General features: G+C 49.7%; 1 protein-coding gene across 1 annotated transcript in view; it reads left to right on the plus strand.

The window, feature by feature from the left end:
- Nucleotides 1-3,225: 3,225 nt before the first annotated feature.
- dtx1 (deltex 1, E3 ubiquitin ligase) overlaps nt 3,226-26,920 on the plus strand; it is a gene marked incomplete at both ends in the record, with an annotated part of 34,056 nt that continues 10,361 nt past the window's right edge. Inside the window, 2 exons of the mRNA XM_084439453.1 lie at nt 3,226-3,484; nt 22,880-23,633. Coding sequence (XP_084295579.1) covers nt 3,226-3,484; nt 22,880-23,633 — 1,013 coding nt within the window. The remainder of the gene's footprint in view (nt 3,485-22,879; nt 23,634-26,920) is intronic.

Genomic DNA, 26,920 nt, shown 5'->3' on the forward strand with positions numbered 1-26,920 from the left:
GAAATAAGTAAAAATAACATTGTCATAAAAAACATCAGCCTTGGTGCAACAATTGGTGCTGTGACCTGGATTTCCAGTGGTTTGAGCGCTGACAGTCCCTCCAACAGGGACGTCCCTATTGGTGCAACTGTCAGCGTGTCCGCCTCACAATCGGGAGAACTTGTCGAACGTGGGTTCAGTGCACTCCGAGCTCTACCCCAACACACTGCAGTCCAAACCTAAAGTTCAAACTTGATAGGGCATTGAAAGATGGCTGCCCATTCATTCCAATGAAAGTTTCTCAACCAGCACATTAAACATTTTGAACATACTTCCTGTAGGCCACTGCACATTACATTACATTTGTCATTTAGCTGACGCTTTTATCCAAAGCGACTTATGATAATTGAGAGCATAATCTAGTGCTGAAGGCAAAGTGCAAGAATAGCAATCTAATATACAATAGGTGCTTAAGAGGGTGGATCGTTGTAGTACTTCTTGAAGAGATGAGTTTTGAGCCTGCGGCGAAAGATGGGCAGCGACTCTGCGTTCCTGACGTCAGTGGGCAGTTCGTTCCACCACTGCGGGGCCAGGACAGAGAAGAGCCGTGACCGTGTCGATCGACCGCAGGGGCCTCGGAGTGACGGGGCAACCAGTCACCCAAAGGTAGCCGAGCGTAGGGGTCGGGAGGGGGTGTAGGGTTTGACCATGGCCTGGAGGTAGGAGGGAGCTGTTCCTTTCATTGCCCTGTAGGCTAGCGCCAGAGTTTTAAACTGGATGTGAGCTGCTACAGGGAGCCAGTGTAGAGAACGGAGAAGGGAAGTTGTGTAGGAGAACTTGGGGTGGTTGAACACCAGGCGAACAGCAGCTTTCTGGACAAGTTCCAGGGGTTTAATGGTTGACACCGGGGCCCCAGCAAGGAGGGAGTTGCAGTAGTCCAGGCGGGAGATGACCAGGGCCTGGATGAGAACCTGGACCGTTTCATCAGTGAGGAAAGGGCGAATCCTCCTGATGTTGTAGAGTATGAATCTGCAGGAGCGTGTGACAAATGTGATGTGTGCGGAGAACAACAGTTGGTCATCCAGGGTCACACCCAGATTCCTTGCAGTCCAGGTCGGCGTCACCACTGTGTTCAATGGTGATGGCCAGGTCCCGGTGCGGGCAGCCCTTCCCTGGGAGGAACAGAAGCTCAGTCTTGTCCAGGTTGAGCTTGAGGTGATGTTCCACGGCACCTGCACAGTAGCGGTTTTTGTTTTGGCCTCTCCTGTCCTCTCCTGTCCCTCTTTCCCACAGACCAGTGCAGCACCCCCATAGACATACATGGGAAAAGAAACAGCTGGAAACTCTGGCTCTTGGTGGCTTCTGAAAAAATGAACCCAATGATTTAAACTTGATAATTAAAAGAGTCGTTTTTGACTTTGAGTGATTCCACAGCTGTTTCTTACCCCATGCATGCCGGGAAAAAGTATTTTTGACCCCAAATGCGTCACGTGACTTGCAATACTTGCAAAACAGCCTGTTGTCTGGCCTATAATCCAGTGTGTCGCACCTAAATCAGTGCTGCCACCTAGAGGCCACTACTATCTGTATTTTCTCATAAACGCAGGCCAATTAACTGTCCGTTTGATTGTTTTATCTTGACATAGGCTCTAATCAATTAGTATCAGTTTTTTTTTGTCTCCTGTCCCCGACCGTCAATCCTCTATTGATCGCCAAGCGACGCACTGTCCTGTTGTTTGATCACTGGTGATTTCCATGACCAGTCACGTCCCCATGGACCTTTGTGTGTAATTTAGACCCGTTTTGCGGTTACATGTTTATTGTATGAATGCACGGAATTACGTTAATATGTTAACCTATACCTCCGTGGACATAGCGGGGAAATCCCAAACCGCCCTCAAGATGGCTCTGCACTTCACACTTTCGGAAAATTCTAATTGGGGCATGCAGTTCATTCACTGTGTATACAGAGCAGACTTAGAATAATCCGAGGCAGGGATCACTATTTTCTTACCTCTCCTAAAATATATTTTATTCGTACATTTCAAGTAGCAATATGTTTCGAAGAAGGTTTATCATGTTAGATTCGAGGCTAATTTAAACAGTCACCTACTGTAGCCTATTGGTCTTGCAGCCTGCATCGAACAATAGCCTGCAGGATTTGCGCTTTTCTGAGACGATGAGTTCGGGACATGCTACCTGTACCTGACAGTGGTCCACATCTAACCCACAGGTCTGTATCTGACCGAGACCACGGAATCAACGAGCCTGGATGGTCTGGAACAAGAACCTGCGTGTCCATATCGCGTCGCGGAGCTTCAAATCGTTCGTAGTAAAAGAGCTATTTGCATCAATTTTATTTTGAGTCGAATTGAAGGCTACAGTAGCAGAACAGGGGAGCTGAACAGGTAAAACGGTTATCGCGGTATGAATCTGTAACATAAGGCTATTTGTGTTTACCGTTGAGAATAAATGTCCACATAATTATTTATTGTAGGCTACCTTGATTAGGCTATCAAACATAATATTTTATTTATTTTAGTTAGATGTGTAGCGTAGCCTACTAGGCTAAAACCTTCACCTAACGCCAATGGATGTGATATTCTTGTATCTTGATATTATTGTATCTGTATCTACATGTAAGATTGCCTTTTAAAATGCTCCTATTTCGTGTTAAAAATCAAAGACTTGACAAATTGTATGTCATCACACTGGACATTTGAGATACAGTAGGCTCCCGATTCTGTCCTTCCATGAGACTGTAAATCCCTGTTGTGTTCGTTGATGATTGTTTGACTTAATGACTTTAATTGTTTCTCTTTTATCCTATCAGCACTGTATTTTTAATCTCATACATTTCCGTCTCCTATCTTATTGTTTATTTAGAGTGAGCATCCAGTGTTCATCTGCATGGTGGAGGTTTCTACGGAAGTTCGACCGGCATAAGCAACAACATCATTCTCTGCCTCTTCAAACAACAAGCCACCCGCGGAGGGATCTTTCCGTTGGCGTTTCAAAGGGCCCTGATCAAAACTGCAGTCCAAAAAGCACCTGTTTGAACCTGATGATTCTCGTACCCCTGAAGACGCACCACGTGACTAAGCCCCGTCTTGGTCATTGCTGATCTAAGCATTTATGTGTCTCTTATCTGAAGGGTGTTTTGGTATCTGTGTTGACCCACTGGGTGGTCGCGGACCTCGGGCACAGTACTAGCAACAGCTGGACCACCGGCGCCACACAGAGGCGATGGCTCGTCCGGGTTCTGGGGTGCTGGTGTCGGTCAACGGGCTGGGGTACCCCCCTCAGAACCTGGCCCGGGTGGTGGTGTGGGAGTGGCTGAACGAACACGGGCGCTGGAGACCGTACGGCGCGGCGGTGTGTCACCACATCGAGAACGTGCTGAAGGGTGACGCCCGGGGGACCGTGGTTCTGGGACAGGTGGACAGCCAGCTAGCGCCCTACATCATCGACCTGCAGACCATGCACCAGTTCAGACAGGACACAGGTAAGAGCTCTGTGGGTCATGTGACCTCTGCTTGATGACTGATTGGGTCACATACAGTATAGAAAAAAAGATACATACATACATACATACATACACACACACACACACACATACATACACACAATCATACATACATACATACATACATACATACATACATACATACATACATACACACACATACACACACACACACACATACATACACACACATACACACACATACATACATACATACATACATACATACATACATACATACATACATACATACATACATACATACATACATTATATATACTTTGTATGTATATACACTTTGTGTGTATATATACTGTATACATACATACATACATACATACATGCAGTACATTATATATACTTTGTATTTATATACACTTTGTGTGTACAGTATATATACTGTATACATACCTATATACATATATACATACCTACATACATACATACATACATACATACATATATAATGTACTGCATGTATGTATGTGTGTGTCTATATATACACACACACAAAGTGTATATACATACAACGTATATATATATACATGCATACGTGTGTTATATATGTCTACATTCTTTCAATCCTGAATTGCGTGGACTTACAAGGTAAACACAGTGAACACAGATTGCTCTGTAGCTTATTCATTTGTTTGCCAGCCATGTTTTTGAGGTCACTGCAAAAACAAGTGTGCTGCTCTGGGACCTAGATGAGCCACAGGTGGATGTGGGTGTCATTGCTCTGGGACCTAGATGAGCCACAGGTGAATGTGGGTGTCATTGCTCTGGGACCTAGATGAGCCACAGGTGGATGTGGGTGTCGCTGCTCTGGGACCTAGATGAGCCACAGGTGGATGTGGGTGTCGCTGCTCTGGGACCTAGATGAGCCACAGGTGGATGTGGGTGTCGCTGCTCTGGGACCTAGATGAGCCACAGGTGAATGTGGGTGTCGCTGCTCTGGGACCTAGATGAGCCACAGGTGGATGTGGGTGTCGCTGCTCTGGGACCTAGATGAGCCACAGGTGAATGTGGGTGTCGCTGCTCTGGGACCTAGATGAGCCACAGGTGGATGTGGGTGTCGTTGCTACAACACAAGATCAAGCACTCTGGGGACTATCTGTGCTCGCAGACGAACAACAAGAGTAGGGACCACCTTAATCATTCAGTAGCTGCAGCTGTGATGTCATGACCTTGCCAAAGGTCACAGCTAGCGGAGCGTTCATCAAATCACCCTCCCCAGTACTATACTAGAAACTGTGTTTTTATGAGAATATACAAGCGTGAGGGATAATTGGGGTTCAACTACTGTACAGTGTTGGTATAGTATTTTTATTGTTATTCTGCTTGTCCACAGTACTGCCGATGTTGCTCGCTTGTGCAAATCTATCAATCATTCATGTTGAGCGACGTGGCATTCCACTCTGCAGTTGATAGAGCTGTTGAAACGCACTGGATATAGACGTCCTGTTGAAATTCAGTGTGTTAACCATCAAAGGTCACGGTCGATGAGAAATAAGGCTTTGTTTTCCTAGTTGTTTGTTCCGTTTCAGAATCCCCATTGTGGCTGAGGTCATCAGCTCGTACCTTTTTTCATAGCGTTACACTTTGGCTTCGTCAGAGAGGAAACGGTGTTTCGCATCGACGGCGTTCAGCTAATCTTGGCGGGTTCGTCCCTGTCCCGGTCTCTGGAGCGAGGACACGTGTGACTGGATGTGGACGACAGCTGCGGAGCCACTGCCACCTCAATTACAGCAGCCTTGATCAACTCCAGTACTGTTTCATGGTGATCATCTGGTGTTTGACTAAACCTCTCCTAGTGTCTCTGTGTTGACATGGCATAAGGCTTCTGTGCTACAGTCCCCTGACGTATCCCAAAGGTTTGTATGCCAACGTTACGGAGATGTTCTTGTGCGGCGGCTGTTTCTAGAGTCTCTGATGAATCATGCACAGCCAATCAAGTCGCTGCGATAGGAGAGGCCGCTTATCTCCTTGAGTTGTTCTGGCTGGCCTGGCACATGTGCTTTGCTCAAATCAAATCAGGTCTCTCTCACTATTAGAGGCGCTCGGCTTGTTGTCGTCGGATTGATCGTCCTCTATCCGTTTACTCGGTTCTGCTCATGGCAACCGACTCTTTACGGGGGGGGGGGTGGGGGGGGGACATGGTTCTAGCTGGTGTGTCTGAGTCTGAAGCAGTGTCCCTCCATGGCTGTCACTCTGTGCGAAGCCTACAGAAGCGCCTGGAGGGATTTCTGCTGTCCCTGTCGTCCCCGGATCAGGTAGACGGGCGCAGAGAGACGCGCACGTCTCTGGCTCTGCCGGATGTGAGACGAGCCGGACAGGCCGCTTGTCGGCCATTACCGCGGCGCCGGGGCCAGGCCTGACGTTTATCTGCTCCTCGTCGCGCCGCGCTCTGCGCCGCCTTGTCCCTCGGGTGGGGTAAACCTGTCACAGCGGGGGGGCTGACGAACGGCAGCTGGGAAAACTCTCCTCCTCTTCGTCCTCCTCCTCTTCGTCCACTCTGTCCCTGTCACACAGACGTGCCTCAGCTACACCACCGCTATTGACAAAGTCGGTCCTCCTACAGGGGCATGCTGGGATATCGACGGCATGCAACGTTTGCATGGGCGGCCTCAGCCCTGCTTGTTATGACTTTCACTAAATCCATTAACAGAGGAGATTCGCCATTTTGGGGAGAGATGGAAACCCTCTGTCATTCGGCCCCGGACCGGGCCACGTGTGTGTGTTTGTGTCCCCTCAACCCCTCCCTGTGGGTTCCCTGGGACCGGGCCGGTCCGTTGTGGTTTTAGGCGGAGGGGCCCCCATGCGTGGGACGCAGAGCGAAACCGAACAGGCGGGCCCCCGATGCCGCCTAATGAGACGGCGGCTCTATTTTAACCTCCCTTCCCCCCTTTAATCAGCGGACGGTGACGGCGGCGCACGCCGCAGCCCGAGGCGACGGGGGCCCCTCTCTGAGGAGCAGAACTCAGGGGACGCATCTGTGTTCCGCCGCCATTCAAAACACACCAGCCGTCCGACGGCGTGTCTCAGCACAGCTGGCGTTGTGGAAGGAAGATACTGTACAGTAGTAATCTGTGGTGAGGTGTAAAAGATTGGATTTAGTCCATGGGTTGTGTGTGTGTGTGTGTGTGTGTGTGTGCGCGTACACGCGTGTGTGTAGGCTTAGAGGGATGCCAAGCGCGGACGAATGTCTCGTTGAAGGCTGGGAATAGATTGGCTCCCGGCCAGGGAGGATCGATCCATTTTCCTCCCCAGAGGGGTGTTTGAACCTCTAAACACTGCGGTGGGGTGGGCCGATCCTCTTTCACTCTCCACCCCCCCCCCCCCCCCCACACACACACACTTCCATCGCACAGCACAGAGGGCTTATCTGCCATCTCCATCAAACCCCAGCACTCTGATAGGCCGGTGTGACTGCTCTCCACTGCCGTATATTACCTTGCTGCTGGTTTTCTGTTTGCTCACCTCTTCCACGTTCCCCTGGTGATGGACAGAGCGCACGGAGAATACAGATCGCTTAATAACCCTTCCACACGCAGAACATGATGTGAGCAGCCGTACGCGTATGTAAAAAAAATCGAGACATGCCCGGGAACATGGAGAGAACACTCAAAACATATCGTATTTAAGCGGACGGCTCATTTAGGTGCGTGCGTTTCTCAACTAGCGGTCCAGTCGTGGCGCTCTCTTTCTAAACCGTGAGATTGATAGTCCCGTGGGGGTTTGCAGGGTTGCTCCGCGGTGCCAGACGCCGCCGTGTGCGCCTGCAGAGATAAACTCTTGTCAGCGCCTGCTGGCCGCGTTACTACGGCCCGGTGATGAGCTATTGTTTCTCCCTGTTTGTTTATTTTGGTCGTGCGGGCGTGAGAACCCCCTCTCCTCTGACCTGCTTTCCCTGTGGTTATAAGGCCCTCGTTGACTAATTAGCAGCCAGCGCGCGTCCCACGGTGGGAAAGGCCAGAGGGGAAGAAGGCAGCGATCGTTGCGTCATTTATCAGTAAGGGGGCGATGCTGTGTGGAGCTGACAACGCTACAGCAGTAGCTGTGGTTTGGTTGAGATGCTGACGGGAGATTGCTGAGCGTGTGTAGTTCAAGTGTGTTGGGGGAGTACGGTGTGTGATTACTTTAGTGTGTGTGTGTGTGTGTGTGTGTGTGTGTGTGTTGGGGTTTTTTCACAGTGCGTGGGCTGAAACAAAGAGCAAGGTTCCTGCTATGTACGTGCTACAGGTCAGGCGCTGTATGAGTTGGTCCCTGAATGTGTGAAATCAAAACGACGTTGACTCACATCAGAACAAGATCAAAGCAAAAGAGACCGACAGCTGAGCTGCCCGGCCCCTAAAGAAAAGGTCACTCAGCAGGCGTGACCTATAACATCATATCAGACCAGGAGAGTATATGCAGCACATAGATGCTCTTCAGATAGTCTGAATTTATTCGATAAATATTAGTAATATAAACTGCATGAGTGATCACAAGTAGTGATCCGCACAGACAAGTATGTGATGTCATACTGTGAAAAGGTATGTGATGTCATACTGCACAGACAAGTATGTGATGTCATACTGTGAAAAAGTATGTGATGTCATACTGCACAGACAAGTATGTGATGTCACAATGTGAAAAAGTATGTGATGTCATACTGCACAGACAAGTATGTGATGTCACAATGTGAAAAAGTATGTGATGTCATACTGCACAGACAAGTACTGTATGTGATGACACAATGTGAAAAAGTATGTGATGTCACAATGTAATTTCCAGCTCGTTACATCCACAGCTGTAAGGTGTCAGTGTTAGTGATTGAAAACTCCTGTTGTTTCAGCTTGAGAGGAACAGGATGTGGGTTTTGGGAGGAAGGTGGTCGGGGAGGCGGAGAGGAAGATGAGCGCTTGAGTGGTTCTCTGATGCGTAGTGACAGTCATGCGGAGGGGGAGCGCCGGAACAGGAACACGGGGAAGGAATTGAGCTGCGGGCAGGCCAGGTGTAATTCTCCTGGCTCTTTCTCTCTCTCTCTTTCTGTCTCTCTACCCCTCTCTCTCTCTCGCTCTCTCTCTCTCTCTACCCCATTACCCCTCTCTCTTGCTCTCTCTCCCCCTCTCTCTCTCTCTCCCTCTCCCCATATCTCTGTCCGCTTTCTCACTCTCTACCCCTCTCTCTCTCTATTTCTCACTCTCGCTCTCTCTCTCCCTCTCTCTCCCCCTCTCCCCCTCTCTCTCCCTCTCCCCCTCTCTCTCTCCCCCTCTCCCATATCTCTCTCTCTGAATTTCATCACACATTGGGCCTATCTTAAAACTGCCAGGATTAGACATTTTGATACGTCAGCTACCTTTGAAGCAATTTCATATGGGTCAGAAATGAATGTCAATGCACAATCTAAGCCTCTCTATCCCCCTAAGCCTAGCCTATCCCTCGATGTAAATGTCACAGGTGTAGGATACCGGAGACACCCGACTGCTCCTCTCTCCCGCGGCAGAATATTGCTGCACAGGGTCCAGTCCTGGTTCCCCTGCGGCCCCTGGGGTGACTGACCCGGTCCCTGGACCGTGAGGGCTCTACACCCACAATCTGTGGTTCTGGGCCTCGTCCTGTGAGGAGACGGCGTTTGAGATCTGGCCACTTCCTCACGGTGGGTGGTGGGGGGCGTTGAGCGGATGGTGCGGTCGGGGGGCCCCTCAGGGCCCCTCTCCCTCCTTTAAACCTCTAATCCAGTGAGTCACCACTTTAACTTCTGAGGAGGGCGTATCTCTCTCTTTCATCGAGCTAAAGCTGCTCTCGGTGCTTCCTTATCGGGGCCAGTCTGGTGAGGTCACCACAATCGCAGGCGGTCATTCTCAGCTCTTCGCCAAACTGTTGGGAACGGGAACGAGGCCCGTCTCCTGTGTCTTAAAGGTAGGGTAAGCTCTTTTGAAGAAACCGGGACGAGTTTGGTTGATTTTGAAAATCCAACCCAAAAAATCCCCCCCCACCTCCCTTCCGGCCTCCCTCCGAATCCACTCTTCCAAACTGGGGGAAAACAAATGACCCTCGCTAGACAGGTAGGTAGGTTGACAGACAGGTAGGCCATCCAATCATTTCGTTGTTTATTACAGTCCTGCGACTTCCACAGATTACTCTTTTTGTTTTTTTGTGTCAGAGCATTTTATTTATTGATTTCTGTGCAAGTGCTTCTGAGAAAAATAATTGCATGCCTACCCTACTTTTAACAGCTCATTGAGCATCTCAACGCCCTTTTGAAATGCATCAGCAGAGGAGCAGTGGTGGGAAACTTGTACTGTATCTCAGTATCTAACGGATTAAATCTCTCATTCATCTAGCGGATCGAGTAGATCTGGAGGAAGCAGCTTCTATTAGATTTATTATGACTGAGCAACCGGTAATGGACTCTAATAATAAACCTTGCTCATGGCTTTATAGTTTGCGTGACAGCCTCCCAGATAGCAAGCGGATCTGGGCCATAAATGGGCCGGAACTAAGCCACAAGGGCCAGATCTGGCCTGTATATGGCCCAGATCCGCTTGCTATCTGGGCTGGCTTGTGGATGTGACGTCAGTCCCTACAATATAGCTACTGCACGTGGCCTTCCATCCACTAAGATTTATGTATGCTTGTTGTCCAAACATTATTGGCATTTTTTGTTTTGACGTTGCAGTCAGAAAACGTGATTGATGAAATGAACAGTCGATCAAGAATGCGAACAGATGTCTTCATGAACCCTGCGGCGCCGTGGAAACGGTTGACTCGACTGTTTCGGCCGCGTCGCTCGCTCTAGCTTAGAAGTAGATGACGGCGGGGGTGACCGTCTTGTTGACTGGCATGTTGTTGGGGACAGAGTGTCCCTCTGTGTGTCTTATCTGTGTCTTTGAAACTATTCAGGAGGCGTAGCACAGCTCCCTAAATCAATCGAGGAGGCGTAGCACAGCTCCCTAAATCAATCGCAGTCCGGATCGCAGCACGGCAGGTTTTTCTTTTGGTTTGTCTTTTCTCTCGGTGACTCTATCATTTAACCAACTTCACCGTGTGAATTAGGAAGCTGTCAAACCAGCCAGGCTGGGTTCTCACTGCCAGTGTTGGGTGACATGCAATGACGTCATTGTGACATATGTGGGCCACGGTGCTATTTTCACATCTGGTCATCAGTTTGTATCGCTGTACTGATGGTTCTCGGTCGGTAGAATATGAGGCTTAATCTCTGGGTTGTAGGTTCGAGCCCCACCATTGGGCGCAGGCAGCTAAGCATGTCATTGTACTGTACATGGTGCATATCATAGCCTCGCATTGCCAGACCAATTCACAATGTGAATGAGTCTGGAAACTCTCAAGTTTGTCAAAACTCTCTCGTCAGTGGACGCAGACCGAAATCGTCTGGACGTATTTGGATAAACCGACAACCAGTCAGCAACAAAATGTGCGTTTTCAAAGAACTGGGTGACCCCTGGTCTCGTTAGATCCCAATATGGCCGGATGGATCCCGCAGGGGAGTGTCCCCAAGGAGGGACACCATTCTCGAGGGACGTTACTTTATTTTCGGCGCAGGGGTCCACTCCTCTACATGGGTCACTAGAGGGTTTTCACGGCCGGCCCTGTTGGAGGTTTAAGCTTAGGTTTAGGCTAACTAGCTAGCTAGATAGGTCTATCTGGCTAGCTATCTACATTCAGTAGCCTAAAACCTCCAACATGGCCGACTGATGACGGGCCGTGAAATCCCTTTATTGGATAGTAGGCCGGGTGTGATTAAAGATGGCTGTCCCCTCATTCCGATGAAAGTAGCTCACCCAGCGCGTACGCTGAAAAAGTTTCCAGGCGTCCTAATTCCATCTGACTACTGCGGCCCACAGCACATTCACGGTTGTTTTCACAAACCTGGCCTCTTTTTCCCACAGACATACATGGGCAAAGAAACAGCTGTAAAACTCTGGTTTTTGGTGGCTTCAAAAGAAAAATTGACAGTCGTTTTTTGACTTTGAGTGATACCCAGAACATTTGTATGCCTCCGCCAGGCGATAGCATAGTTGGACTCAAGGATTAACTAATTACATTGTGGGGGTCAAAGGTCAAGGGTCACTGATCTCACAAAAGGGGTTTTTGGCCTGCTGAACACAATATCTCAAGAACGGCTCGACATAATTTGTACATATTTGGCCAAATGTCCAGTTGGACTTAATTAGATTAATTGGATTCGATTTTGGTATTCAAATGTCAAAGGTCAAGGTCACCGTGACATCACAAAAGGCACTTTTGAACGCTAATGCTAATGCTAATGCTAATGCTAATGCTAGCTAGCTAACGCTAATTCTAACACTAATGCTAGCGTTAGCTAGCTAGCATTAGCGTTAGCATTAGAGTTAGAATTAGTGTTAGCTAGCTAGCATTAGCGTTAGGGTTAGGTTAGCAGTTAGTCAGGGTTAGGGTTATGGTTAGTTAGGTTAACTGCAACTAGCATTGTTGGGTGGAGGCATTTAGCCGCTACGCGGTTTTCCTAGTTATATATATTTTTTTAGTTTTGTTCCCCAGATGTTTCTTGTTTCCCATGTTTGTATTTTTTGGCCGCATGGCGTCACGGGACTATCAGATTCAACAGACCGTTCCACAACAGCGACAGCCATCCTTACGAATGCCTCCATGGCACACCTCTGTACCGTCCTTGTATCAAAACCGCACCATATTTGATAAACGGTTGTGATTGGCCCGACCAAGGCCAGGTCGGGGGGGGGAAATCAGTCTGAACGGGAGGGGTACCAGACTGATCCATGGAGAGAGACAGAATGTGAGCTCACGTGATCAGGATGGTGATGCCAGTCTAACCATGTCATGTACATATTGACATATATGCAAGATTTATACTCTACCTTTACATGTATCGGGGTCGAAGGTTTGAGACCCACGTTGGGTGCAGCTGAGCATTTCATTGTACATGGTACCGTATCATGTACACATGATAAATAAGTCCCATTCCGTAGCCGATGGAGTAAAACGCTAGTGGTGGTGATCTGTTTCCTCTGCCCACTGTGGCAGGAGGCATGCCCTCTGCAGTCTGCCCCGGGACTGCTGGTGTGTGACGCCTTTCCTCAAACAGTTCCAAGCTGTCCCGGAGACTAATGAAAATGAGAGGGGGGAATTACTGCGACAAGCCCCGGGACGATCCCGCACGAGCCCCCACACCCCCGCCCACACGACTACAATCACTTATTTTGATTGTTTGCACTGAGGCCACTCTACAGAATATCAATGTGAATCTCTCTCTCTCTCTCTCTCTCTCTTTCCTTCCCTCCTCTCCTTCTTTCTCTCTGTCACCTGTAAGTGCTTCTAAATCGCACTTCTTGGTAATACTCCAAGCCCTGTGATTGGTCAGCAGGTGAAACACCCTGCGGCCTGTGAGTGAATAATTTGCCAGGTGCTCTTGGCTCCACCCCCTCCCCCCGGTGCTGTCATGCCGAATGGAGCGACGTGCGTCGAATGCAGCCTCACCTTCCAGAGGCATCATTAATAACGACAGCCGACACACTCTCCTGGGCTTCCTTACTACTCGCTCAAGGTGAATTTTCATCAGACTAGAAAATGGCCTATCCCTCTCCTCCTGTCTGTCCTTCACATGATTGGTTTTCAGTCAGCGAGACGGGCGTCTGGCCGCAGCCCCGGAGTCACGGCGAAGCGATCTCTAGGCGATGTTTTATAAGGGGAACGTGTTTCATCAGAGTTTCTGCTGTTGATGGTTTTTCAGCATATAAAACCTGAGCAGAGGAAATATCATCAGAAATATCATCAGACTCCTGAAGCTTGAACCGATGAAATATCACACTCCCAGTCTGGGAGATGGCTTCTAGATGTTTCCGTCTCATCCGAACAAGTGAATGATGAGATTGCTTTGATCATGAGTTAAAATTTGTAATATATACCACGTTGTTGAACAGTAACGCCACCACAGAATTAATCTAATACTGATTGGTTTGCTTTGTATCCTCAAAGCTAACTAGACAGAATGTAGTTAACTTACAGTACGAGTCCAGCTCAATAGTAGCTTTTCAGTTATCATACTCCACTACTCTCTTTCATGGCAAAGCTGGGAATGAGTGTGACTTTTAAAAAGTGCTCAGCTTGTTGGGTCATTGTGTATTTGCTAAATGAGTTTCTCAATGGGCTACGTCCCGATCTGTAGACAACACTTACATGTCTTTAGCCCTTGAGAAAACCCTCTAGACTTGTGTTCTGATTAAAGCTCTATGAAGCCTCTGAAAATTCTTCCGGCAACTTCTAATGAGGACATGACCTTGATTCTGTGCCTGAATCTGACATTTAGCCTCGACAAGCACGTTAGTTCTCAGGAACTCTTGCAGAGGCAGCCCTGCGCCTCGAAACACAGTTTTGTAGGTAACTTTATTGAAGGAAAACCCCTTGAGATGAAGTATCTCGTTTTCTTGGGGGACCAAAGTAAAAATGCAACAGTACAAATTACAGGAACACAAAAACACATTTTAGTTTAAAGAAGAAGCTCCCTTCACTTTATTTCATATTTCACTGAAATATATTAAAGTTAAAAGGAATTCATAACATGAAAAAGGTACAAAAATAACCTTACAGTATGTTATAATGTACAAACACATATTTAAATGTACAATTGATGCAATGCTATAAACTCAATAGACGAAAAATAAACTGCTGATATTAGGAGGCAGAATGTAGAGAAAAGCTAATTTGTTAAGTGTGAACAGGTGTAATGAGTTGTCAGGCAGTGGGTTTGGCCAGAGGCTAATGATTGATTAGAGGGTCCTGAGAAATGGCTAAGCCTTGGTAAGAAAAGTCATTAGTAGCCTAATGATTTGCCCGCTTGCTTGTCTTTTGTGCCAAATTGTTTTCGGCAGTATTGTGTGTCTGCTTCTCTCTTCCCTGTCACTGCTGAGAGAACAGTCAGGCTAGCTGGCTTGACCGCTGCTCCACTCTGGCTGGAAACATTAGTAGCTTACTTATCAAAGATGACCTTGAGAGACTGAGAAAGGGATCCTGTGTTCCAGTTGCCTGGGAGGTAGGAGTTTGGAGCCGGGAATGACGTCACACCTGACCGCGTTCCAGAAACAACAAGGCTCGAAAACTCCACTTTAGCCTGATCTTTGTTAGCAATACCAGTTCTAGCCAAGTTAGCTATTGCTACAGTAGCAATATCAGTTGATAACAATGCACTACGCAGTATTTTGTGCGTACAAACACTGTAGCAGTAGGTCCACAGGTAGAAGTAGGACAGTAACTGTGTAAAACTGATTTAATGAGACACATAAGACAGAAGTTGTCATGAACAGAATTACTAGACCTTTGATTTACAGTATTGTTGATACGCAGAGCAGCCATCTTGAATTTCAGGTCAGAGTTGTGTTTGGGGTAAGTGAGGTTCCCCCGAGTTTCCAAGTTGGAAATCCCAGTTCAGTTGGCGTTCCGGATTACATTTCTATTTGGGAACTAGGAAAGTTCCTCAATGTATCTGGCAGCTACACTATGATGTGTGTCCCTATGCCCAGTCTCATGCTACTAGGGCTGTGCACTAAAATCTTACAGCAATCAATATATTTTTTCCAATGATACTGTATTGCTTGTCTGCGGTACAGTATCGATACAGTAAAATATATATATATATATATATATATATATATGCACAAGGAAAACATACAGAACAAGACACTGAATACATATCAAAAATGAAGGATAGAATGCAGTCATAGATACATTATTCATGTTTTAAATGGATTTAAAATGTCCTTACATTCCCTCCGCCCTCAGGATCACCTCTAGGGTGCAGGGGGTTGAGTTGTATTTTCAGCTGTATTTTACATTTTTCTGTAAATTAAGTAGAATATTACAATGTATCACAATATGTATCGTATCGTATCACAGTGTATCGTGATATGTATCGTGACCCACAACTGAGTATCATTTTCAGGATTTTGCTATCTGGCGCAGAATGCTGTTTTTGCCATTTAAGAAAATATTTTTGCCATTTAAGTGTGAAAATTATATTTCTTTTTTGATGTTTTGTTGCAATAATAAGCTACCTGTAGCACTTACAGTAATACAGAGGATAGTGGGTCATTATTACCTGTGCTGGGAATTAATTGACATGTCCTTCAGTCATGTAAACATTTATTTTTCAAAAATGTAAGAAATTTAAAAGCTCTTCTGGTTGCGACACGTACACACCGTCTCTCAAGTCTCCACTGACTGAAGTTGTGCCTTTCAAACGACTTTCTGCTGAGCTAGTAAAACATTTTAACTGGTGCACATGCTTTTTTACTGGCCCGATGGCTGACATGAAATATTGCGTTGTCACACAGATGAATACCGCTCAGGGCAGACTTGGTGGGGGTCGAGGTTGTGGGTTCACTCTCTCTTCCGTAGTGAGGGAAGCGAGGAGAGATCTTGTCTGCTCACACGCAAGGTCAATTATCAGAGAGGCCTCGGAGCGCCAGACGGGCCTCGTCTGTCCAGATGGCACCCGCACACACACACACACACACACACACACACACACACACACACACCGCTGGACCAGAGAGAGACGGTTAACAAGGAGGGTGCTTACGGGACCCCCCGGTCTCTGGGGCCGCTCTGGCGTGTGTTACTATATAGGAAGGAGCCAGAGGCACCGTGGCAGTCTGCCTGTGTGTGTGTGTGTGTGTGTGTTGGGGGGGTTCAAACCTTGGGCTCTGCTTCCCTGTGAGGGCTGTGACATGCTAACGAGGTTAATCTTGGACCTGACAAGGGGCTGTGGTGGCGTGAAGTGGAAGCGATGGTAGGTGTCACACACACACACACACACACACACACACACACACACACACACACACACACACACACACAGGAGCTGTCGAGAGGGCGTGCAGAGCGCCCCGACCCGGGACTGTCACCTCTCACGAAGTCAGGAGGCTCATTTCAGGCTCTGTTGCATCACTGCAGCACCGTCTCTGGCTGGTGTGGAAGGCTAATTTTTTTTCCTACCTTTTTTCGTTACCACGACTTTTGCATACTCCGCATGGTACCTTGCCAGCTCCCCAGGGTGTGTGTGTGTGTGTGTGTGTGTGTGGAAAGGGGTGGGGGGGGGACTCAGTCATTCTTCCTTCCCAGCTTGTGTTGTTGTGTGTGTGTGTGTGTGTGTGTGTGTGTGTGTGTGTGTGGAAAGGGGGGGGGGGGGACTCGGTCATTCTTCCTCCCCAGCTTGTGTTGTTGGCAGTAGGACTGAATCAGTCTAGCGGTGAAGTGGAGGCCGTTTTGCTGCAGTGTTCCCATCATAAGCTTGTTTGGATGAAAGTGAGACATCCTCCTTTTATTCCCGCTTGGCAGAGTTGCTTCGCTCCTCGCCTGGCCTTTCCCGACAGCTCCTCCCCCCCAACCACCTGTACCCCCCCCCCCCCCCCCCCTTTGTTCATCCACCGCGGTGGCTAGAGAGAAGAGCTGTCTTCGGGAGTTCTAGGCTATCTTCAGTGCTAGCGCTCCTAGCTAAACTATGTGCTGCGTTACGGTGTAGCATAAAGCGGAGTAGCGCTTCTCAGGAACTGTGAGTGCGCTGATGACGTAGCATCCGCTACCACAGTCCTTTCTACCAACATAAGAGATTTTGGCTTTTAAATAGCTTTCAAAACCCATTGTTTGTTAGAATAGGTGTTTCTGCTTTGGTGAGTGGCTTTGAAATGTTTATTTGACACTTTTAAATATGAGCGCCAAGCGCCGCCAACTTGGCGACTATTTAAAAGTCAAAATGTCCTATGTTGGTAGAAAGGACTGTGGTAGCAGATGCTACGTCATCAGCATACTCTCAGTTCCTGAGAAGGGCTAACCGCGGAGCAATCGGTAAAGGGATCTGAGTATTGAGAAATGAGATTGAGTGGGAGAGAACTGGGATATTTTAACTTTTAATGATGTCAAGCCGGGTTGATACCAGGCTGTGATCATCATTATCGAGGTCGCTGATCTTAGCCTACTGTACATACAACTGTATCTGTATACTCTCACACATAGCAAAGCTACAGTGTGTACTTTTACCTTTAGTATGAATCACGACAGCTACAGTACAATACTATATGTTATGAGCCCACTGAGTGCTGCTGTAGTCAGAATGTTCACTGCATATCGTATTCAACAGATCTTTTTGACCTCGATGTTTTGTCCAATCATAGTGCATTCTCATCTCGTCTGTTCACCATTTTATTCACCTCCATAGTGTAACCAGAGTTTATTTATTTTATTATTATTATTATTATTATTATTATTATTATTATTATTAGTGCATTCTCATCTCGTCTGTTCACCATTTTATTCACCTGCATAGTGTAACCAGAGTTTATTTATTATTATTATTATTATTATTATTATTATTATTATTATTATTATTATTATTATTACAGTACTCTATGTTGTAGAGGAAGAGCACCCAGTGGACTGTGACACTGTTGTCCGGCTCAAATTGACCAGGAAGTTGGGTTGCTTTGATATGGAACATCTGTGTTATTCCTAGTTGTGCAATCTGTTTCCCTCTGCTTGGTGGCTATTTGAATTTGATGCACCGTTGGTATCGTTCCAAAACGCTACACCGAATGGTCATTTGGAAATGTTGGTCTACTTACTGTACTTTTATCCATCATCTTCATAGACTGATCCCATCTTTAGGAATATTCTCTTTATTTTAGCAAATGGCGGAAGTTGTCACATCATTTGAAGTACTCTATAAACTGTTCTGCCAGCAATAATTGTAGATCAGTTATTTTCCAAATGGGGGATGTAGTGTTTCGGTAGAAACACTTTATTAATTAACGATACAACGTCATAAATATCATTCATACTGTAGCTGTGTCTGTGGTGAGAGCAGCTATATTTCCCCGGCCAAGCAGGCGGTCAGGCCGGCTCAAACAGCTACTACAGATTTAAATACCAGTCAGGCAGCATTGAGCTGAGCATGATGCTAAACCTGTTACTGGCCCTTCTCGCTCGGCAGTTAAAGGAAATGATGGCGCTATGTTATAATAAGCACCGGGCGCCTCGGGGGGAATTGGAGAGCCTTGTCAATTATCAGGATGCATTATGGGGCTTCAAGCAAGGCCTCATCTGTCTGGCTGCTGCAACACCACAGCAACGGCCAGGAGCGCGAGTGTGGTCGGGGATCGGGGCGGAGGCCAGCGACTGGCGGAGTGGAGCATGTGGAGGATCGGTTAGTTAGGCGGCGCCGGGGGACGGGCAGATGTGGCGAGGGGGAAATGGAACGCCGGCGTCAGCGGGAGATGAGAGAGTGGAAGAATCTGGACAGGAGAGGTCCACTCCGGGAGGACGTACTGGACACACACACGCTTGCACACGATCCCCACCCCCCCTCTCCACACACACGCACACACACACACACACACACACACACACACACACACACACACTAGCAGTCACACACTAACAGTCACACGCACACACTAGCAGTCACATACACACACACTAGCAGTCACACACACACAGACACATACACACTAGCAGTCACACACACACACACACACACACACACACTAGCAGTCACACACACACACACACAGACACGCACACACTAGCAGTCACACACACACACACACACACACACACACACACACACACACACACAATAGCAGTCACACACACTATCAGTCACACACACACACACAGAGACACACACACACTAGCAGTCTCACACACACACACACACACACACACACACACACACTAGCAGTCACACACACACACACACACACACACTAGCAGTCACACACACACACACACACACACACACTAGCAGTCACACACACACACACACACACACACACACTAGCAGTCACACACACACACACGCACATCTGTGGCCAAACCCCTGGGGGCTTCCATGACAACAAATCCTACCTCGGCATTTCTCTGACAACAAAGCCTGAATCTCATGAATTTTTCAGCGTTTTTCATCGCCGTCAGGTATTAGGTGTGTGTGTCCCACATGACTTGTGTTGTCGACAGGCCAGAACGTCCTGTTTTGGGTGCTCTGTATTTGGATAAGATCCCCTCGTGGCCACTTAAACACCAGAGAGAGTAGGGATGCTTCAATAACGCCGTCCGACAGATCTGCCTGGGATTTACTAGCACCGATAATGTTAAGTTGATTCCTTTTGAGACCACCGTTAGATAGAGATCTGCTCGGTGTGTTAATGCTCTTGATTCTGCTCAGTGGTTGGCTATACGTACGCGCTGTGCTTCTGGGATGCTTCAACCGCTCAGTGGATGATGATGGTAAGAATAGCTTTATAGTTTGGGATCAACAAACTCTCTTAACAAGAGGCCTGGAACAGAAATAGTCAAGTTGCACTAAATGCACTAATAATATGCTAAACGGACTACACTTATATAGCGCTTTTATCCAAAGCGCTTTACAATGGCCTCTCTTCCACCTATTCACACACACATTCACACACCAATGGCGGCAGCTGCCGTGCGAATTGCTAGCCTGCTCATCGGGAGTAATTTGGGGTTCAGCGTCTCGCCTGAGGACACTTCGCCACGTGGACTGGAGGAGGCGGGATTCGAACCGCCGACCCTGCGGTCATCGGACGACCCGCTCTACCTCCCGAGCCGCGGCCGCCCCCCTGTGTAACAGCAGGGGGGCCATCAAGCAGCACGCTGTAGCATCTCCTCCGGTTCTACAGGAGGAGAGTCAGTCCAGCTGACGAGACAAAAACAAAGCCCTTCCCAGATAGCAAGCGGATGTGTAATGATTCTGGGCCATATATGGGCCGGAACTAAGCCACAAGGGCCAGATCTGGCCTGTATATGGCCCAGATCCGCTTGCTATCTGGGTTAGAAGCCCACACAGAGACAGAGGGACGGTCTCCCACGGAGAACAGATTGTCGTCGGTTTTCCACATCTCCGGGAAACGGGAGTCTGGCCCAGTTCACCCTGAACTCACCTCGCCATGCGTGACTCAGGGTGAGCGTCCCACAGCGACGCCTGACACGGTAATACATCACACAGCCACTAGTCCGCTGAAGGGACCAGCCGTGTTAGGCAAGGACAGCTGGAGGATGGTGTGTGCGTGTATGCGTGTGTGTGTGTGTGTGTGTGTGAGGAAGGGGGTTCGGGGAAGGAGAGGCAACTTCCAAAAGGGACATAGGGTCGGACAGGAAGTGTCCACTCTCTCTGTTTCCTGTCAGGAAGGGTACCGAGGGTCGCGAGGGAGAACATTACATCTTACTCTTTTGGCAGGACCGGTTAAGTATACACTCGTAAATTAGGACAGGGGACAGTTGTATGAGGGCCTGTGAGGAGGTGCTTGGCGCTGTATGTGAAAGAGACTTCCTGTTTGGAGCTGTGTGACTCCTGGAACGCCAGGATGACCTGAGGTCTATCCTCCAGGTCTTCGCTGACCGTGTCCAATCCCGCACCAGACAGGATATCCTCACTCATCTGGCGACTTCAGAATTTATCTTATTTTTATTTTATTGGTTTATTTAGTGAGGACAGTGCATATTAATGAACACATACAAGTGCATGACTGTGTAAACATGCCGGATTTAGCTAGGAGCTAGTTTCCATCCGCAGTCGTCAAACATTAAACTCAGAATCAGACATATATTCAGGTTTACAGGATAATAACGGTCTAGAATGGGGGTGGAGGCCAGTAGACCACCCTGTTCCATACACCGAGTGTCACTGGCCCAAAGTAACTTCATTGTCAATCAACCCATTATCTAGAACATCTTTAAGCAAAGTACTGCTATGTTCTGTGCATTAGCTACCATTAGCGCCCAGGAAGACTTACCCAAGCTATTAGCCTCTTAAACGGAAAGATACAGTTCACCTTTACACACCAGAGCTCAAATGGATCCCAGGGAAATAAAACATCTCCCGACTATGAAATATTTATAGAGCTAGCGTTAGCTTGCCGTTTAGCACGACTGCGGAACTGTACTGTACTTCCATTGATTGGACCCGAGGCGGCCTGGCAGAGTTAAACTGTAGCGTGTTAATGTATCCCACAGGAGGGAACACACAGTCATAAAAAGCATCTCTGAGGAACTCGCTCCCATTAGAGAGAACTCCATCTCCCACCTCCATGTCCACCTGAGACGTTAGCACGCAGCTAGCGAGAAAGGAGGACAATCAATCAATCACATTTTATTTGTATAGCACATTCCATGCAAAGTCATCTGAATGCACTTTACATACAGAAATAAGAAGATAAAAGAAATGCATAAATATGACACACTAGTAGACAATAAATATATAATAAACAATTCATCCCTTTCCCACCCACACACAAAAACATAGAAGAAGAGAGAGAGGAGAGGATAGAGAGAGAGAGAGAGATGATGGGTTGTCAGGGCTGTCGGACACGGCGTTGGAGACACTCGAGAGAGACGCGCGGGGGAGTGAGAGGGTGAGGGCCCCGGTCTCCAGCCCTGGGGTGACAGAGTGAGGGAACGTGGGGACAGAAACGGAGAGTCGGTTAATATCGCTTGACAGGGAGCCAGTGCATAACAGACAGAGGAGTTTAGTGAGAATGGCAGCTTGTTCTCCAAGCAGAATGCAGTGTGTGTGTGTGTGTGTGTGTGTGCTCCAAATGAAATTAGCTGCCACGCCAAGTCCTTTAGCACAGTTTGAGGCAGGGATTCAAGGTCAGGGGCTGCTGATTCTGTGTTTTCTTGACTGGAGCCAGCAGCCGCGTCTGGGCTGGAGTGAACGACTTTGACGGGGGGGGGTGACCACTGCCCCCCCCCCCCCCCCAAACCCCCAAACCCCACCCACCACGCTCGTTCCTCGCCACGCTCACGTCCTTCCATTTCCGCCCTGGTGCTCCCCAGCAAGGGAGTGTGCATCTACCCGTTAAATGAAATGGGGGGGAGGGGTGGCGGTGGTGGCGACGGGCGGGCGGGGGTCGTCACTGAAACGCCTGGATACCCCCCCCCCCACCCCCCCTGGCCGGCCAGCGGCACGGAGATGGATGGACCGGAGGTGTCCTGATTTCCCATGTGACCCCGGTGATTGCGTTCTAATGGAGGTGGGAGCCGAGCACCCATCAACGCAAGGGCAGAGGTGCAACCCCCCCCCCCCCCCCCCGCGCAGAGCACAGACAGGGGCGGGACTAGGGGAGGCGGGCCTATTGAAGGGCTCCGCCTACTAGGGTACCTACAGTGTCGTGTGCGCTGGTATTGCCGAGCGCGGCGTTTTTGAGAGAACGAACGGTCCTGTTTAGAGATATCGACATCCTGATTGGTTACTTGTTCTCTTTCAACCTCCATGACTTGATTTAATGAGCGGAAAGTCCTATAAATCATCTGAGACTGATGTTCCCTCTCCGCCCCCCCTCCCCCTCCCCCCTCCCCCTCCAGGCACCATGAGGCCGGTCCACAGGAACTTCTACGAGCCGTCGTCCGCCCCGGGGAAGGGCGTGGTGTGGGAGTGGGAGAACGACGCCGGCTCCTGGACACCCTACGACATGGAGATCTGCGTGACCATCCAGAACGCCTACGAGAAGCAGCACCCCTGGCTTGACCTCACCTCGCTGGGCTTCTGCTACCTCATCGACTTCAACGCCATGGCGCAGACCAACCGGCAGAGCCAGCGCAAACGCCGCCTCCGCCGCCGAATGGACCTGGCCTACCCGCTCATCATGGGTTCCATCCCCAAGTCGCAGTCGTGGCCGGTGGGCGCCAGCTCCGGGCAGCCCTGCTCCTGCCAGCAATGCATTCTGGTCAACAGCACGCGTGCGGCGTCCAACGCCATCCTGGCGTCCCAGCGCCGCAAGCTGTACGGAGGGGGGGCGTCGTCAGGGGCGCCGGGCGCGGCGGGAACGCTCGCCGCCGTGCGGCAGAGCAACACGTTCGCCGGGACCACCCTCTGGTCGCCGGGGGCCGGCGTGGGAGGGAACAACAACAACATCGGCGTAGGGGGCGGGCACGGCAAGGCCGAACAGGGGCTGTCGCCGCTGTCCGCCGCCAACTTCCCATGTTCCCCGGCGGTGCCCTCGCTCCCGCACGGCCACGCCCACGGCCACGCCCTCACCATCAACGGACAGAACAACCTAAACCGACCGGGTACCCAGCGAATCTCCATGGGCACTGCCAGGGGAGCCATACCACCGGGGTAACTATACCAATACTATAAATACATTTTCGTCTGCATTACTGTCAAAACATCACCTTAAAGTAACACAAAACACCACTGAGAATCATTAGTGTTTTAGCCCTTGAATTTCAGTGGAAGATAGGAAGCAGATTAAGGCAACAAAGACAGAGCAGAGACAGAGACAGAGTCGGAGAGAAAGAGCAGCATCTTGCTTTGTCTGCGACGCCACACGGCTTCACAATGCTTCAGCTTGTGTGTGCGTCTGGTGCATTGTGTTCCTCCGTGTTCCCCTCCACCCACCCACGGGCACAGCCAGGGGGCCGGGGCTCCGTCTCTCCCTCTCCCATCAATATACGCTCTCTCTCTCTCTCTCTCTCTCTCTCTCTCTATCTTTCTCTCTCTCTCTTTCTTTCTCTCTCTCTCTCTCTCTCTTTCTCTCTCTTTCTCTCTCTTCTCTCTCTCTCTCTCTCTCCCATCAATATACGCTCTCTCTCTCTCTCTCTCTCTCTCTCTCTCTCTCTTTCTTTCTCTCTATCTCTCTCTCTCTCTCTCTTTCTCTCTCTTCTTTATCCCTCTCTCTCTCTCTCTCTCTCTGTTCTGTGTCTACTGATTTACTGCGTCTCTTGTTAAAGGAGTGATCAATGGTTCTGCAGAGGCAGCTCCTGTCCTGGCTGCTCCTGGCTCTCTCTCTCTCTCCTGGTCTCTCCTGGCTCTCTCTCTCCTGGCTCTCTCTCTCTCCTGGTCTCTCCTGGCTCTCTCTCTCTCTCCTGGTCTCTCCTGGCTCTCTCTCTCCTGGCTCTCTCTCTCTCCTGGTCTCTCCTGGCTCTCTCTCCTGGTCTCTCCTGGCTCTCTCTCTCTCCTGGTCTCTCCTGGCTCTCTCTCTCTCTCCTGGCTCTCTCTCTCCTGGTCTCTCCTGGCTCTCTCTCTCTCTCCTGGTCTCTCCTGGCTCTCTCTCTCTCTCCTGGTCTCTCCTGTCTCTCTCTCTCTCTCTCTCTCTCCTGGTCTCTCCTGGCTCTCTCTCTCTCTCTCCTGGTCTCTCCTGGCTCTCTCTCTCTCTCTCCTGGTCTCTCCTGGCTCTCTCTCTCTCTTTCTCCTGGTCTCTCCTGGCTCTCTCTCTCTCTCCTGGTCTCTCCTGGCTCTCTCTCTCTCTCCTGGTCTCTCCTGGCTCTCTCTCTCTCCTGGTCTCTCCTGGCTCTCTCTCTCTCCTGGTCTCTCCTGGCTCTCTCTCTCTCTCCTGGTCTCTCCTGGCTCTCTCTCTCCTGGCTCTCTCTCTCTCCTGGTCTCTCCTGGCTCTCTCTCTCTCTCTTGGTCTCTCCTGGCTCTCTCTCTCCTGGCTCTCTCTCCTGGTCTCTCCTGGTCTCTCCTGTCTCTCTCTCTCTCTCCTGGTCTCTCCTGGCTCTCTCTCTCTCTCCTGGTCTCTCCTGGCTCTCTCTCTCTCCTGGTCTCTCCTGGCTCTCTCTCTCTCCTGGTCTCTCCTGGCTCTCTCTCTCTCCTGGCTCTCTCTCTCTCCTGGTCTCTCCTGGCTCTCTCTCTCTCCTGGTCTCTCCTGGCTCTCTCTCTCTCTCCTGGTCTCTCCTGGCTCTCTCTCTCTCTTCTGGTCTCTCCTGGCTCTCTCGCTCTCTCCTGGTCTCTCCTGGCTCTCTCTCTCTCCTGGCTCTCTCTCTCTCCTGGTCTCTCCTGGCTCTCTCTCTCTCCTGGTCTCTCCTGGCTCTCTCTCTCTCTCCTGGTCTCTCCTGGCTCTCTCTCTCTCTCCTGGTCTCTCCTGGCTCTCTCTCTCTCTCCTGGTCTCTCCTGGCTCTCTCTCTCTATCCTGGTCTCTCCTGGCTCTCTCTCTCTCTCCTGGTCTCTCCTGGCTCTCTCTCCTGGTCTCTCCTGGCTCTCTCTCTCTCTCCTGGTCTCTCCTGGCTCTCTCTCTCTCTCCTGGTCTCTCCTGGCTCTCTCTCTCTCTCTCTCTCTCCTGGTCTCTCCTGGCTCTCTCTCTCTCTCTCCTGGTCTCTCCTGGCTCTCTCTCTCTCTCTCCTGGTCTCTCCTGGCTCTCTCTCTCTCTTTCTCCTGGTCTCTCCTGGCTCTCTCTCTCTCTCCTGATCTCTCCTGGCTCTCTCTCTCTCTCTCTCCTGGTCTCTCCTGGCTCTCTCTCTCTCCTGGTCTCTCCTGGCTCTCTCTCTCTCCTGGTCTCTCCTGGCTCTCTCTCTCTCTCCTGGTCTCTCCTGGCTCTCTCTCTCCTGGCTCTCTCTCTCTCCTGGTCTCTCCTGGCTCTCTCTCTCTCTCTTGGTCTCTCCTGGCTCTCTCTCTCCTGGCTCTCTCTCCTGGTCTCTCCTGTCTCTCTCTCTCTCTCCTGGTCTCTCCTGGCTCTCTCTCTCTCTCCTGGTCTCTCCTGGCTCTCTCTCTTTCTCCTGGTCTCTCCTGGCTCTCTCTCTCTCCTGGTCTCTCCTGGCTCTCTCTCTCTCCTGGTCTCTCCTGGCTCTCTCTCTCTCCTGGCTCTCTCTCTCTCCTGGTCTCTCCTGGCTCTCTCTCTCTCCTGGCTCTCTCTCTCTCCTGGTCTCTCCTGGCTCTCTCTCTCTCTTCTGGTCTCTCCTGGCTCTCTCTCTCTCTTCTGGTCTCTCCTGGCTCTCTCTCTCTCTCCTGGTCTCTCCTGGCTCTCTCTCTCTCCTGGTCTCTCCTGGCTCTCTCTCTCTCCTGGTCTCTCCTGGCTCTCTCTCTCTCTCCTGGTCTCTCCTGGCTCTCTCTCTCTCTCCTGGTCTCTCCTGGCTCTCTCTCTATCCTGGTCTCTCCTGGCTCTCTCTCTCTCTCCTGGTCTCTCCTGGCTCTCTCTCTCTCTCTCTCCTGGTCTCTCCTGGCTCTCTCTCTATCCTGGTCTCTCCTGGCTCGCTCTCTCCTGGTCTCTCCTGGTCTCTCTCTCTCTCTCTCTCCTGGTCTCTCCTGGTCTCTCCTGGCTCTCTCTCCTGGTCTCTCCTGGCTCTCTCTCCTGGTCTCTCCTGGCTCTCTCTCTCTCTCCTGGTCTCTCCTGGCTCTCTCTCTCTCTCCTGGTCTCTCCTGGCTCTCTCTCTCTCTCCTGGTCTCTCCTGGCTCTCTCTCTCTCTCTCCTGGTCTCTCCTGGCTCTCTCTCTCTCTCCTTGCCCAGTGCTGCGTAGCTCTTCTCAGCTCCATGTGTGGATCTTCCTCCATGGGTGTCCTGGCTAATAAGCTTAAGTCTGCCTCAGTTGCGCCTGATAGCTGTTTTCTGCCCGGTGCCTCGACCCAATTCATTAACACTACATGAACTGGTAGGTTGTTCTGCTGTGCTGGTGTATAATGTTAGGGGTGTT

This window comes from Borostomias antarcticus (genome assembly GCF_949987555.1).
Source record: "Borostomias antarcticus genome assembly, chromosome: 6".
In the NCBI taxonomy this organism is placed as follows: Eukaryota; Metazoa; Chordata; class Actinopteri; order Stomiiformes; family Stomiidae; genus Borostomias; species Borostomias antarcticus.